The following is a 14,202-nucleotide window of genomic DNA, read 5'->3' on the forward strand; positions in this document are numbered from 1 at the left end:
GCGGCAAAGCGTTATGTATTACTCAGCATAAAACAATAGCAAATTATAAAGATTTGATAACAGTCCTTAGAGCGAATTTTGGGAACAACTTTTCGGAGACGTATTTATCAAAACAACTTAATTCAATTACACAGGCTAAATTCGAAAAAGTCCAAGACTATGCAGGTAGAGTAGAATTAGCTCTATATAGATTAATTAACGAAATGACGAAGGATAAATCTACTACGGAAAGTAAAACTATTTCTAAGGTATTGACAACGCAAGCGCAAAACATTTTTGTAGACGGACTATATTTTCAAATTAGAACAGTATTGAGGGCAATAAAATTAGGTAGTCTTGAAGAAATGATTAAGGCAGCGTTAGAAGAAGAACAGGCGTTAGAAAATTTAAAGCTAAAATTTGACAAACCTAACACTTCTACTTTTTCAAAACCTACGGTCATTTAAGTAGGGAATGTAAAAAACCTAAGAGTAATACGAACTACAGCACGAAAAACGAGTCGATAGTAAAAAAAGAATACGGTAGTAGTAGTACTTCATATTCACCAATTTTATGTAATTATTGTAAAAAACCGGGTCACATAGTTAAGGATTGCCGTAAACTTAAGTACAATAACGAACAAAAAGCGAAAAATATTTGGTTCATCGTCCTCAGCGACAATAAAAACGATAGGCGATATTAAAAATAGGTCAATACTTATGTTAAAACACGGAGCAAATAAGGAAGTAATTTCATTAAATAATAATCAGATTAAAATTGAATCAAATGCTTTAATGGGAAAAACAAATATGTTTATAAATATAAATTGATACAGAATGTTATTAATATTTCAGAAAACTATGTTAATTTGCAGGAGTTTAAAATGAACGAAATTAATTGGGATTTATATACAGATACGGAGGTTATTGAGCCCGCTTTAATAGGTGAAAATAGTGATGATAAAGTAATCATGTACTTTGAAGCTGATAGTAATAGTAGGTCAGAATTAATTAAATTTTCAGACATAGTTAAAATAATTGCGGAACAGTTAGTAACTGATCATCTTAACGAAGAAGAACTTAAGGCTTTATCGGATTTATGTTATGAATTTTCGGACGTGTTTTTTGTAGAAGGAGATAAGATTATTGGTACGGATCTCGTTACACACAAAATTAAGACACCACTTAATCACCCACCTATTAATACACGTCAATATAGATTGGCTGAACAACAAAAAAAAGAGATAAATAGACAGGTCGCAATTTTAGAACAACAACAAGTAATAGTAAAAAGCAATTCACCATGGAATCATCCGTTGATTTTAGTTCCAAAAAAAGTAGGGATAGACGGTGAAAAGAAATATCGTTTATGCGTAGATTTCAGAAACCTAAATTTAATTACGGAGGGAAACTCTTGGCCACTTCCTTTAATTACTGATATTCTAGATAAATTAGGCCATGCGAAGTACTTTTCCACGTTAGATTTTGCCGATGGTTATCATCAAATTGCGATACATCCCGGGGACACACATAAAACAGCATTCTCGACCTCTACGGGTCATTGAGAATGGCTGAAAATGCCTTTCGGTTTAAAAACAGCGCCAGCGGTTTTTTCGGAATTAATGCATGCATTACTGACAGGCTGTGAAGACCTAAATATGTACGCATATTTGGATGATATTGTAATAAGTGCTGAGTCACTTAGTTCTATGATTAAGAAATTACAGATTATTTTTATGAAGCTTAGGGAAAACAATTTGAAATTACAACCTCGCAAACAGTGGCGAACCCAGAATTTTAGTACTGTGGGTCTGCCTAACTTACGAGAGGCCACTGTGTAGAAGGTTCAATCAACTGTAACATTACAAAATCGCTCGCTACGCTCGCGATTTACCTTATTTAGATTACATTTATTATAACTGAAGAGATAAAGCATAAGTCATAACTATTTTTTTAATACAATTTAAAACTTACTTACAAACTTTGATACTCTTAATTAATTCAAGTTTAATGTTTTTTTTTATTTGTTACATTAAAATTGAAATTCATTTAACAAACTTACATGGAATATTTAAATAATTTTGAGTACCTACTTTAGATTTTGAGAAGAGATTATACATATTTATTATTATATTTGTATACTTATAGTTGCAGTATATTTATTTTATCTTTATGTCCAATAACTGCATTACTGCTTTCATTTTCACAGTAAAATGTAGTTAAAATCCAATACAAAAATAATTCATATACAAAATTATGTTTTTATTATTACATATAAAAAATAAGTATAATATTACAATAATTTTCTACGTTTTTTCATTGATGCAAATGTACTTATTACTTTATTAAAATTTATTGTTTGAGCTATGTTGCAGTGGCGTAGCGTGCGTTTCAGCTTAGTGTATGCATTGAATTTGTAAGTTGATAAATTCGTGGGGGGCATAGCCCCCCACACCCCCTACACTTATCTTAAAATATTACTTGAAACATACAAAGTTTTACGTAATTTTTAATATATATTACCTTAGTACATAACACAATATTATATTTAATAAACAAAAAATAAATCACTTTTTAAAAATAATAAACTTATTAACTACAAAATTACTTATATATTAAATCAATTCTTCTATTTTTAGTAAGGAAAGCTTTGATTACTTCATCATGAAACGTAGATTTTTTTTTCAACCCTACCAATAATTTTTTTTCTATTGACAGCATTGATAATGATGAAAGACGATTTTGTTCTTGGGAATTTCTTGATGAATTCTTAATCCTTTTAAGGGCCGAGAATGAACGCTCTGCTGATGCACTAGTAGCTGGAATAGTTAGTATCAATGAAATCAATTTTGTTGCTTGTGGTAAGTTTTCGTCTAAATTTGTGGTTTTTAAATAAATTAAAAGATCGTGAACATTAGGTTTTTGAAATTCTTCGGTCGAGTAGACAACCGAAAGTTCACTTCTCAATTTGGGTAAATCAAAATATTTACCGTACAATTGTTTCAACGAATTGAATAAGTTTATAGAAAAATCATTAGCATATAGACTAAATTTTTTAAAGTCTAATAATGCGAAAAATTGTAATTGATTAAGATTTGAAAACCGTTCTTTTGTCTTATTAATTATAACGTCAATTATTTCAAAAAATAGTCGTCTGTAATTAGTTTTTGGATCTCCAGAAACTTGATTAAATCTTTGCCTTTTTGAACGGTGAATTTGAGGCTGTATTTCATTGTTTATAATTTCTAACTGTGACCAAATATCATCAAAACTTGACCTGACAGTATTTAAATAAACAATGAAATCGTCAATCTTTTTTGAGCAATAAGAAATATCAAAAATTTTTTTTTGTAAAATTTCAAAAATAATCGTTGCTTGTGGTAAAATGATTGAAAATAATTTAAGAAAAAAATTGAAATCAAAACTTTGAAGAATTTCCACATACCTTTTAGCAGAAGACAATGTTTCCGAATCCCAATTTTGGGCATTCTCTATGATTGATTCCATTAGATTTATAACATCTAGTTTATGTTCAACCATCATTTCAATAAGACGACTATTGTAATTCCATCTTGTTGAAGCTACTGATGGAAAACGTTTTTTAACTACATTATCAAGTGCATGTACTCGTTTGGTAGATTTTGAAAAAAAAGACGATAAACCAGAAAGGGTTGAAAAAAATATTTTACAATCTTTAATATATTCAACTGACTGTTTTATGACAAGATTTAATTTATGTGCATAGCAATGTACAAAAATAGCATTTTCATACTTCGAACGCACTAGCGATTGTAAACCATTATGTTGCCCGGACATAACAGCTGCCCCATCATACGTTTGGGCTATTAATTTTTCTTCACATGCATACTTTGAAATAAAACTAAATACATGCTCTGATAATGCTTTCGCTGATCGATCTTCACTAACATCAGTAAATCCCAAAAATCTTTCGACAACTTCGTATCCATCTATGGTATTAATATAACGCAACACTGTTGATAACTGTGACTTTGAAACAATATCAGTTGTCTCGTCCATAATTATTGCAACAAACGGAGTATCGCGTATTTCATTTTCAATTTGTTTAAGAAGAACATTTGAAATTGATTGAATCAAGTCATTTTGAATGTCCCCAGATAAACCAGTAAATATAGTGGACGTTGCAAGATGTGTTTTTAACAACTCATCACGCTGGGCCATTAAGTAAATAAGTTCAACATAATTACCTTTATTAACAGATGAATCTGACTCGTCGTGGCCTCTAAATGCCAATTCCTGCTGAGCTAAAAAACACGTTGAATCTATCATACTGCTTAATATGTATCTATTATTTTTAACTGTAATATTATGTTTTTCGATATTTTTTCTAAAAGCTTCACTCAAACAAGTATCTATTCTTATTTTACCAAATTTAGTTAAATCTATTAAGCATTGTATGTGATTTTTAGCGGCTTCGTGACGACTTTTTAAATGATGAAAATTATTAAGATCGTTGAAACCATATTTGGTCCAAACATTTTCTTCGCGAGAAAAAATAACACAAGGCCAACAATATAGCTTATTTGTTTTTTTACAACCCGATAACCACTTATATGTACTGTAATACTCATATTTAAATGTTCGAACATATTTTTTTGATTTTGTCGTTAAATCGGGTAATTTTTGTGTGGGTCTTCCTAACTCAATTATACTTTTTTTTTCATCAAAATTGAGTGAACTGAAAGGTTTTAAAAATAATTTTTCAATTGCACACTCACATATTGTATTATTTATATTCATTATTGTTTATTGAGTTTAAATAGTTTTAATTTAAAACGATATGTCACACTGTCTTATAATATACGATTAATAATACGCACTTATAGCCGGCAAAATATACGACAAACAGTTCTATGCGATAGCGTATGCAATACTGATCCTGCATACACGAGTGACGAAAACACGACCGCCAGAATTCTATGTTTGTTTATTAATATTATCGATAAGAAATATAAATAGCTGTCACCAAATGTCTGTACCCGTATGCAATCGCCAACGTGCATACTGCGTACGTAATGAACGTCATGTACTATATTATAGCTATTAGATATAAATATAACGGACAAAAGCGCGAGGCGGCCGTAGTGTTGCGGATTAATCCTAATGAACTTAGAAGAAAATATACAAAATATAATAATATTATAAAATATTAAATTAATACAATCAAACATTTTTTTATAAACATATTAAATTATTACTATAAAAAAAAAATATTTTTTCAATTTGTGAAGTGTATGCTGTGCATACACAGCATACGCACACGCTACGCCACTGCTATGTTGCTTTCTATGCTTAATATTGCCAAATTTGATTGCCGGTCTTCTGTCATAGTTGAGCGAAGGTATGTCTTGAGAAGTTTAAGCCAGCTAAAACTTCTTTCAGCAGTTGCACTGCTGACTGGAAGAGTTTAAAATATTTTATACAAAGTAAATAAATTTGGATAAGAAGAAACCATGTCTCGGGATATCATGAACTTCAATACTTCATTAAGTTTTAATGGTTCAACTTCATCATATACTTGATGGTAAACCAAACAAAATGAACGGTATTCCGCTTCTATATCTACTTCATCTACGTCAACATTATAAAATGTTGATAAATTTTGAATAGAAATAATATTTTCATCTATGTTTTCTTTTGACATTTTTTTTGGGATTAAGTACTTTAAATTTTTTAACTATGTTAGAGAAATCTTCAAAACGATGTTTTAATGTATTTGTAAATGAATCTAAAATAACAAAATATGTATTGCATTTAAAATTTTCATCAGCAGACTCAATAATATTTTCTAAATTATTTTCACCATGTATTTTCTTCTTAGTTCTTATACGTCCTTGCTCAAAGTTATCGTTGCCTCCAAACTGTCCACACAATTCAGTAGCATTACATTTTATTTTTAAAAAATGTTCTTCATTTCTTAAAGATGAAATATCCAGAAAACATGTTGAAACCATATCATGTGCAGTTATTAAATCAATTTTAGAATTTTGTAAATAATTTGATAAAATATTAACTTTTCCAAGTATATTCTTCCACAAAACTAATAAAAAACTGAATTTAAAATTCATTATTTGAAAAAGTAATCCTTGTGCTTCTGAAATGGTTTTTAGTTTTATATTGAGAAGTTCTCCATTTGAGATTTGCTTTAATGAGGTAACAATTGCCGGCAAGTTTATGTATACTGAGTCTACCGCACGTTTGTGACTTGCCCATCTTGTTTCTGAAAGTTGTTTTAGTGTTAGTACTAGGCCATAAATTTTCTTTTGTTCTTCTTCAAATATTTTTAGTCTTGTAAACTATTAGTTATAAATGTATACAATGCCTCAAGGATACCGAAAAATGAAACTGCATTTATAGATGATCTAATGGAATCTATAAGCACCAAATTTAAATTATGTGCAAAACAATGAATATATAGTGCTAATGGTGATACATCTTTTATTTTAGATTGCAGGCCAGAAAATCGTCCAGACATGGTATTGGCACCATCATAGGCTTGACCACGGCATAAAGAAATATCTAGTTTATATTCTTCCATTAACTTTTTTATAATGACGAAGTAATCATTTGCAGTTGCATTATGTAGTTCTTCAAAACACAGAAAATGCTCTTTGATATCTCCTTGTTGATCTACAAACCTCAAGCTAAAAGAAAATTGATTAATTCTTCCAATATCTATTGTCGAATCTACAATAATTGTAAAATATTTTGCTTGTTTTACTTCATTTAATATTTTATGTAATGTTTCATCTGCCATACATTTAAGTATATCATTTTGAATTTTCGGACTCAAGTATGTCTCATTTCGGTTTGACTCGGCCAAATGTTTAGCTAGAACAGCATCATATTTTGACACAAGTTTAACTATTTCAATAAAAAGTCCTTTACTTTGTGTATCCTGATTAATGTCCTCTCTGTGTCCTCGAAATGGAAGACCATTTGTTGAAAGGAATAAAGATAGATCAATTAATCGTTTTAACACACTTCGATTAAATTCTATTTGAGACTTTTGAACTTTCATTAAATTTTGTTGGATTGTAATGTCTTTTGAAATTCTGCTTTTTAAAATTAAATATTCATTTTCTGCATCTCTGTGGTCCTTGGATTTTTCATGTTTAATAATTTTTTCATTTCCTTTGCGGAAATTAGAAACACCTTTATTAGGATTAGACCATCGATAACTATGCTGAGATACAGATCGAAACAAAAAGCAAGGAAAACAAAACATTTTGTTAGCTTTTGGGGAAAATACTAACCAATTTCTTTTACAGCTCATTCCTGATTTAACATTTTTGTTATACCAGTTGGGAGAAAATTTTTTGCCACACTCATTTTCTTCAAAAACATAATTATTACTATTAAAACCAGGTTGACAAGGCCCTATTTCCACAAGAGTTCTGATTATTTGAGGTGTTAACACAGTATCAATAAATAAATATGGATCTGATGGATAATCATGGCATCTATCAATTAATGTAGAGTATGAAACATTTTGAGCAAGTTCAATTTGTTTGTTGGTTTGAGAAGAAGAACAATTGTCCATTTGTGGTATATTATCATTGAAAGGTATCAAATCTGCTTGTTTATGTTTTGAATCGTCTGGCATGTAAGATGTTTGTATTAATAATTCCTCTTTTAAGAAAGAAGCTGGAGGTAGAATGTCATGTCCTGTTATAATATCTATAAAATATAGATTGTATAATCAAGACTTACTTTATTAAATATAACTATATAATAATTAGAGAAAAGTGAAACTAACAATTTTATAACGACACACAAAACTTTTGTATTTCAATTCATTTTTTTGAAATAGTAAATATAAATTTAAATACCTAATGCATTTATAAATATAATACTGCATATTATACTGCATTTTAAAATTCTTAGTTTATCTTATTACCTACCTATAAGATAATTTTTCTTTTTAATAATTGATAAATCTTTCTTTTATAATTTAATTATTATTTAATATGAATCAGGTATTTAATATTAAAAAAAAAAAAAATCAAACAGGAGAATTTTAATTATTATTAATAAATATTTATTCTTTGGATATACATTTTATAATAAATCTTGATTCTGATACTTCGGAATTAGAATAAAAGTATTGCCCATCAGCCCATATCTAATAAGTACATTCGTAATAAGTAATAACTATTAAGAAAATAGTCTAAATAAGATTAATAATTTAATAAATAAAATATAGAAATATAGAATATATTATTTATTTATTTTGATGTGAAAACTTAGATTTGCTTATGCAAATTTCAGGACAAACATTTAATGACACTTTAGGCTAAGTATTTACAATTATTAGATTGATATTTATTATTTATAAACAGAAAATCACATAGATAGAAACAAAATCTGAAAATATATATTTATATTTTTTTAGTAAGTAGGCTGTAGGCATCTAATATTTTTATGTACTTTTATTTTAAATTTGTATCAATAAATAAGTAATTCTATTTTTGAAATTAAAATACTCACCAGGAGTTGGTAAAGTGGGTGGATTATCTTCCTCTTCACTGCGATTATATTCCAAAGATGGTTCTTGGCTGATGTTTGATTTTAGGAATGACAGAATACTTTGATTGCCTTTAACTGCTTTTTCTTTTTCTTTGATTAATCGCCTTGCTCCACCAGATAGTCTAATTTTTTTATTAGGAGCTTCCATCATTAATATTTGACAAAAACACAAGTACACAATCAGTGGCGTGGTGAACATTTATAAACCAAGATGCAAAACATATATTTTAGTTCCTATACCCACCCACCTAGTAGCACATTTATGTGAGAGGCTTAACTAATTGGTTTTACTAAAATAAATTGTTTAAATTTAAATTTAAAATTAAACAAACAAAAGTGCCCGTTGTAATAATGTAGATTATTGACCAAATCGATTAATTATTTCTTCGTAGTCAATTTGAACATCTTTTTCAACACTAAGCATTAATAAGCTCTCAAGCCTTCCTTCAGTAACCGTAGTCCTCAGTCTAGTTTTGATAAGTTTCGCCTTAAGAATCATATAAAAGAATTAATGGTTAATATTATATAATTTAAGTATGTTAATTAATTACTTTTGAAAATGTTCTCTCTGCTGATGCTGAAGATACTGGAATTGTTCCATAAGCTTTAAATGCCAAATATAAATTAGGAAAAGCAACAGATAAATCCAGAGTTGATAATACATGAAGCATGGTGTGGAATTGTATTTTTTCTAATTTATCAGTTATTTTACTGCTTTTCCCACTACTACTGCTACTGCTACTATTATTTAATTCACAATCAGAGTTTTGATCACCTTCTCTTTGTTTTGTTATATTTTTCATTTCTGTATGAAGTTGAGATGGTAAGTTAATAATAGAAATTAACTCATTGAAACTTTTAGCAAATGTTTTATATTCGTTTTTTAATTGTTCTACATTAAGATTTTGTATCCACATACCTAATCTATTAAAAGCATCATATGGTAGTGTTTGATTTTGGTTGTTATATAATGCTATTCTTTCTGGAGATAACAAAGCTAAATCTTTCATTATTTCATGGGATTCATTAAATCTTGTATGAATAGAATTTATGATTTGATCCAACACTTGAAAATAAGTTTCACATTTATACTTATTTTCTGGAGAAGATAATACTTCATCCCCAGTGTTTTCACCGGGCATCCTTTTTTTATTTCTTCTTCTATTTTCTTTAAAACTTGTAGAAGGAAGACAATTATTTTCGGCAAATTGTTTTGTTTCACTTAGTAATTGTTCATATTCAGTATCATTCCTCTTATGAGTTAATTGTTTTATGCAAGTTTTCATTAAATTAATAGCTTCTATAAATTCTAAGGATTTTGATTGGAGATAATTCGAAAGAGGTGTAGTAATACTAAATATGTTTTTCACAAAAATCATGGATAAAATAAAATTGAATGAGGTTATTATTTTTAAAAAGTTGTTAGCTCCAGCAGAAGTGACTCTATCTTCAGAGTTTGATAGTTTTTGAAGTGAATTTAGTAAAGCATCAAATTTAGAATATACAACTTCAATGACACGGCCATGTGATGTCCACCTTGTGTCTGAAAAATTTTTCATTGATCTAACACGCTTAAGTGGCTGAAGAAGCTTTTGAGATTTTACAAATTCCGCAGTTCTTTTTCTAGCTCTCATAAAATTAACTAATGCTTGAAGATCACCAAAGAATTTTTTTGTGTTGGTACTAGAATCAACAGTGTCTACGATTACTAAATTAAGTCTGTGGGCGAAACACCACACGCATATGGCTTTATCATTTTCCTTTTGAATTAATGTTTTTAATCCTTTATATTGTCCCTGAATTGAAGCAGCACCATCATACGATTGTGCATATAAATATTCTTTCCAATTAATGTCATACTGTTGCATTATTTTTTGAAATACATCAAAAATCCCTTTACCCGAACTATCTTCGGCAGTTTCCAAAGCAATTAATCTTTCTTTGATTTTTCCCATATAGACATACCTTAACACAAATACTACTTGTTCTAAACTCGACAAATCAGTAGTAGTGTCTATAATTATACAAAACATTTGTGATTGCTTGACTTCTTCTAATATTATTGAACGGACATACTCTTTCATAATATCTAACAAGTTGTTTTGACTTACATTTGATAAAAATGATATCGGATTCTTTGAAACAATATTTATTTTTTGAAGGTGCAAATTGAGAGCTGGATGATACTTTCCCATTAAATTAATTAGTTCAAGGAAATTTCCTCTATTGTTAGATAATTTGTGCTCATTATGGCCTCGAAGAGCAATGTTTTGTCGAGCCGTATACAATAATGCATCAATGACTACCTTTACAATTTCACGATTTTCAGCTACTTGTTTATTAGTTCCATGTACCATTTTTAAATCGATTCTATGGTTATTGGTATAAAGAGCTTTACTCATTTCAGACTGTAAATGTTCTGGTAGCAACTCATGTTGTTCAATATTTCTTTTAATATTAGACCATTCATTTATACCCTGGGAAGCAATTAACAATCTTTTTGCTTTGGGTAAACCAAACAATTTACAAGTCACACAGAACACTTTGTTCAAAGCAGGAGAGTATGATAACCATGATCTTTTACATGGGGGTTGATCCTTTAATTGTTTGTAGTTGTAAACATTATGAAAAGACCTTACCTTTCCTGTTTTTGTGTTGGTAGTTATTGGATATTTTTTATCAATTAACTCAGAAGGTAATGGTTGACAAGGACCCAACTGGGTAAATAACAATAGCTGAGAGTATGGTACATTTTCTGGTATATAGACTGGATCGTTTGGAAAAATTTTAATTGCTAAATTTCACTCAATATCACCTGAAAATGTATTTTAACTGAATAAATATAATTTAAAAATTTAATCACAGTATGGACATAAGATTGTACTACCTACGTAGATATTATTTGAGAAATAAGACATTATATCTTAATATAATCATAATACTTTATCCAAAAGGTCTAACACTTTGAGAAGCTATAACTTGGCAGGGTATTAACGAAAAATAAAATATACATATAAGGGTGAAAAAATTTAAAATATACACTTTTAGAAAAGCATGAATCTAAAATTTTAAAATAGTGAATACTTTCAAAATATTGAGTGTAATCACTTAAACAGATCACCCTGTATAGTGTTGTAAAATATAAAAGAGTGAAATTCTAATTGTATTGGCCCCATTTAATATAAAACTACCAATCCTGATCATTATATGGTTTTAGTTATTAGTAAAGAACATAAATTACTTGTTTCTGGATGTTCAGCCATTAGTGTTGTCGACAAAGCTACTACAGATTCATCAGCAATTGACTCAGCTACAAAATCATCCTCAGATATTGGAACTAAAATAATTAATACATACATTATTAATTAAATCGTTTAATAAAAATACAAAAAATAAAATATATATATAATATAGCCTTTAGGTACCAACTACCAACCTATAATCTCTGGCATAAATTTATTACTATTTGTACTTGACTCTTGTACATCCATTTCAGATGGTGACTCTAAAAGTATGAGTTAATTTAAAACAAAGTACCTACCTAATGTGGTAATTTATTATTATTGTCATTTAAATTATATATTGTCTGGTATAATTCAGTTACATAGACATTTAAATTTGTTTAATAATTAAAAAATATGAATATAATAATTGAGAAACTATGTCTTTGACCTCCGTTAACAATCATAGGTTTCAATAGTTTCAACATCAATAAAAATTAAATAAAATTACCAGGTATTTCAGAGTTGTACACAAGAAATTACTTCCCTCGTTACTATCAAGTATTCAAGTATAAACAATTAGTTCATTAATATTTTGTTGAATAGCTATAGTTTAAATAATTAAAAAAAAAATCGATTTAATGTTATTTATTTCAATCATTATAATTACTGTTTAAAATTTTGGTTTTTTTTGTAAAAAATTTATCCAATTTTTGTTTTTGTTTTATGCCTTTGTTCTTTTTTTTACAGGCTTCTGTGTGTCTGTTCCAATTAGTATCATTTTGATCGACACGCTTTCGATCACAAAACTCACATATTGTATTCATTTTTTTTTTCACAACACAATTTACAGTATAGCAAAAATAAAATAATAACTAGTTAAATGCAACAACCAGTATTAACTAAAAATTAGTAATAAACTAATAATCATAACTGTACGTTTTTACGATTGTATAATTCACTGCAAAGCGAAGTTGACGATTGACCAGGCAATAAGCATCAACAGCTCGACACCACTAATAAAATAGTAAATGAAAAAAAAAAACAATATATTGTTGAATGTTGGCCATAATCTATATCGACTATATCTAGATAAATAACCACAAAATAAATAATAACTGTCATTATTTATAAACTGTAAACAGAATGCACAGACGGGTATCTACGGGTCGATTAGGAATTAGTAGAATAAAACTATTTTTATAATCGTTGTAAACCGCCGCCGATATTATCAAATATTATTTATAAATTATAATCAACGATATAATATAATGTAATAAATAATAATATGTTCTAAAAACATTAGTTTATAATATTATATTATTATGTATTTATGTATAACAAAATAATATTCATATTATTGCTACCAGCAGAAAGCAATTACCTACCTATTTAGCTATTTAATTCTTAATATAACAATGAGTGTGTTATTGTGTGTAGACAGTGTAGTTGACTTGTTATGCGTAGTCGCGCAGGTGGAAATGTTTCCAACGGTTACTGGTATATTAATATAATGTTTGTGTTATATTATTTCATAATGTTTGGTATCCAAGTTGGATCCAACTACATACCCATCCATACACCCACCCACCCACCCAACAAATTTCCACCATGACGCCTAGGCGTCATTAAACCCCTTTCACCACGCCACTGGATGCAGCTAAACAGTTGTTTACATAATCATGTAACGAAAGTCCATTGCTAAAAGCCCTGATAATACTACCCAACAATGCTTTGGAGTAATCGCAAACCACTTCTTGAGGAATTGAAACTCCATCTTTTAACCACTGTCCTGAAGTGTGATCCACCGTCGAATGACGTTAAACCGTAGGTATTGGTGTTAAATAAGTAACACGTAGATTACGTATACTAAGATTACCAATTTATTAAATTAGACACTTGTTGTAATAATGTATATAATGCTTTTATAAGTTGATATTAATACTAAATATTTCCATTAAACACAAAAGAATTAATGTATATATAATTAATGTAATGAATCTATATAAATACTGACACTGAGAGAGGTTCTGATTAAAACTATATGAGGCTCTGTAATAAACTGTAAAAGATGCTCTGACCAGTAACGCGGGTGTTACTCACTCTTTCGACCTTACACGACTGCCGTCCGCCGGGCGAGGCCCGCCGCAACGGTCCGTCCAGGCCTATAAGAATGTGCTGACCCAGCCCTTTCGGTCACGTAGACCATCGTGAGAACCGAATCGGTCACACACTCGTCTTACCCCGAGTCAACACATTTATCCCTATATATGTATTACATACATACATATATATACATAGTACATACATACATACATACATACATACATACATACATACATACATACATACATACATACATACGCGTGCATGCATATACAACATACCCCCAGCGTTAAACTGGAGCAGTCCCTGCGACCTTAATTACTACTAAA

General features: G+C 29.1%; 3 protein-coding genes across 3 annotated transcripts; all 3 read right to left on the bottom strand.

Annotated features, from left to right (window-relative positions):
- Positions 1-2,582: 2,582 nt before the first annotated feature.
- Positions 2,583-4,286, bottom strand: LOC132932683 (zinc finger MYM-type protein 1-like). The gene has a single exon (XM_060999052.1). It carries the CDS (start codon positions 4,284-4,286, stop codon positions 2,583-2,585), a length of 1,704 nt encoding a protein of 567 aa, XP_060855035.1.
- A 1,138-nt stretch (positions 4,287-5,424) lies between these two features.
- LOC132932684 (zinc finger MYM-type protein 1-like) lies at positions 5,425-7,623 on the bottom strand. Its single transcript, XM_060999053.1, has 3 exons — positions 6,777-7,623; positions 6,351-6,704; positions 5,425-5,588 (listed from the first exon to the last, which is right to left on the bottom strand). Exons 1-3 carry the CDS (start codon positions 7,621-7,623, stop codon positions 5,425-5,427), a joined length of 1,365 nt encoding a protein of 454 aa, XP_060855036.1.
- Positions 7,624-8,904: 1,281 nt separating this feature from the next.
- Positions 8,905-10,630, bottom strand: LOC132932685 (zinc finger protein 862-like). The gene is made up of 2 exons (XM_060999054.1): positions 9,098-10,630; positions 8,905-9,033 (listed from the first exon to the last, which is right to left on the bottom strand). Exons 1-2 carry the CDS (start codon positions 10,628-10,630, stop codon positions 8,905-8,907), a joined length of 1,662 nt encoding a protein of 553 aa, XP_060855037.1.
- Between the last annotated feature and the right edge of the window lie 3,572 nt (positions 10,631-14,202).

The sequence above is a fragment of the Metopolophium dirhodum genome, chromosome 1 (genome assembly GCF_019925205.1).
Source record: "Metopolophium dirhodum isolate CAU chromosome 1, ASM1992520v1, whole genome shotgun sequence".
NCBI lineage: Eukaryota > Metazoa > Arthropoda > Insecta > Hemiptera > Aphididae > Metopolophium > Metopolophium dirhodum.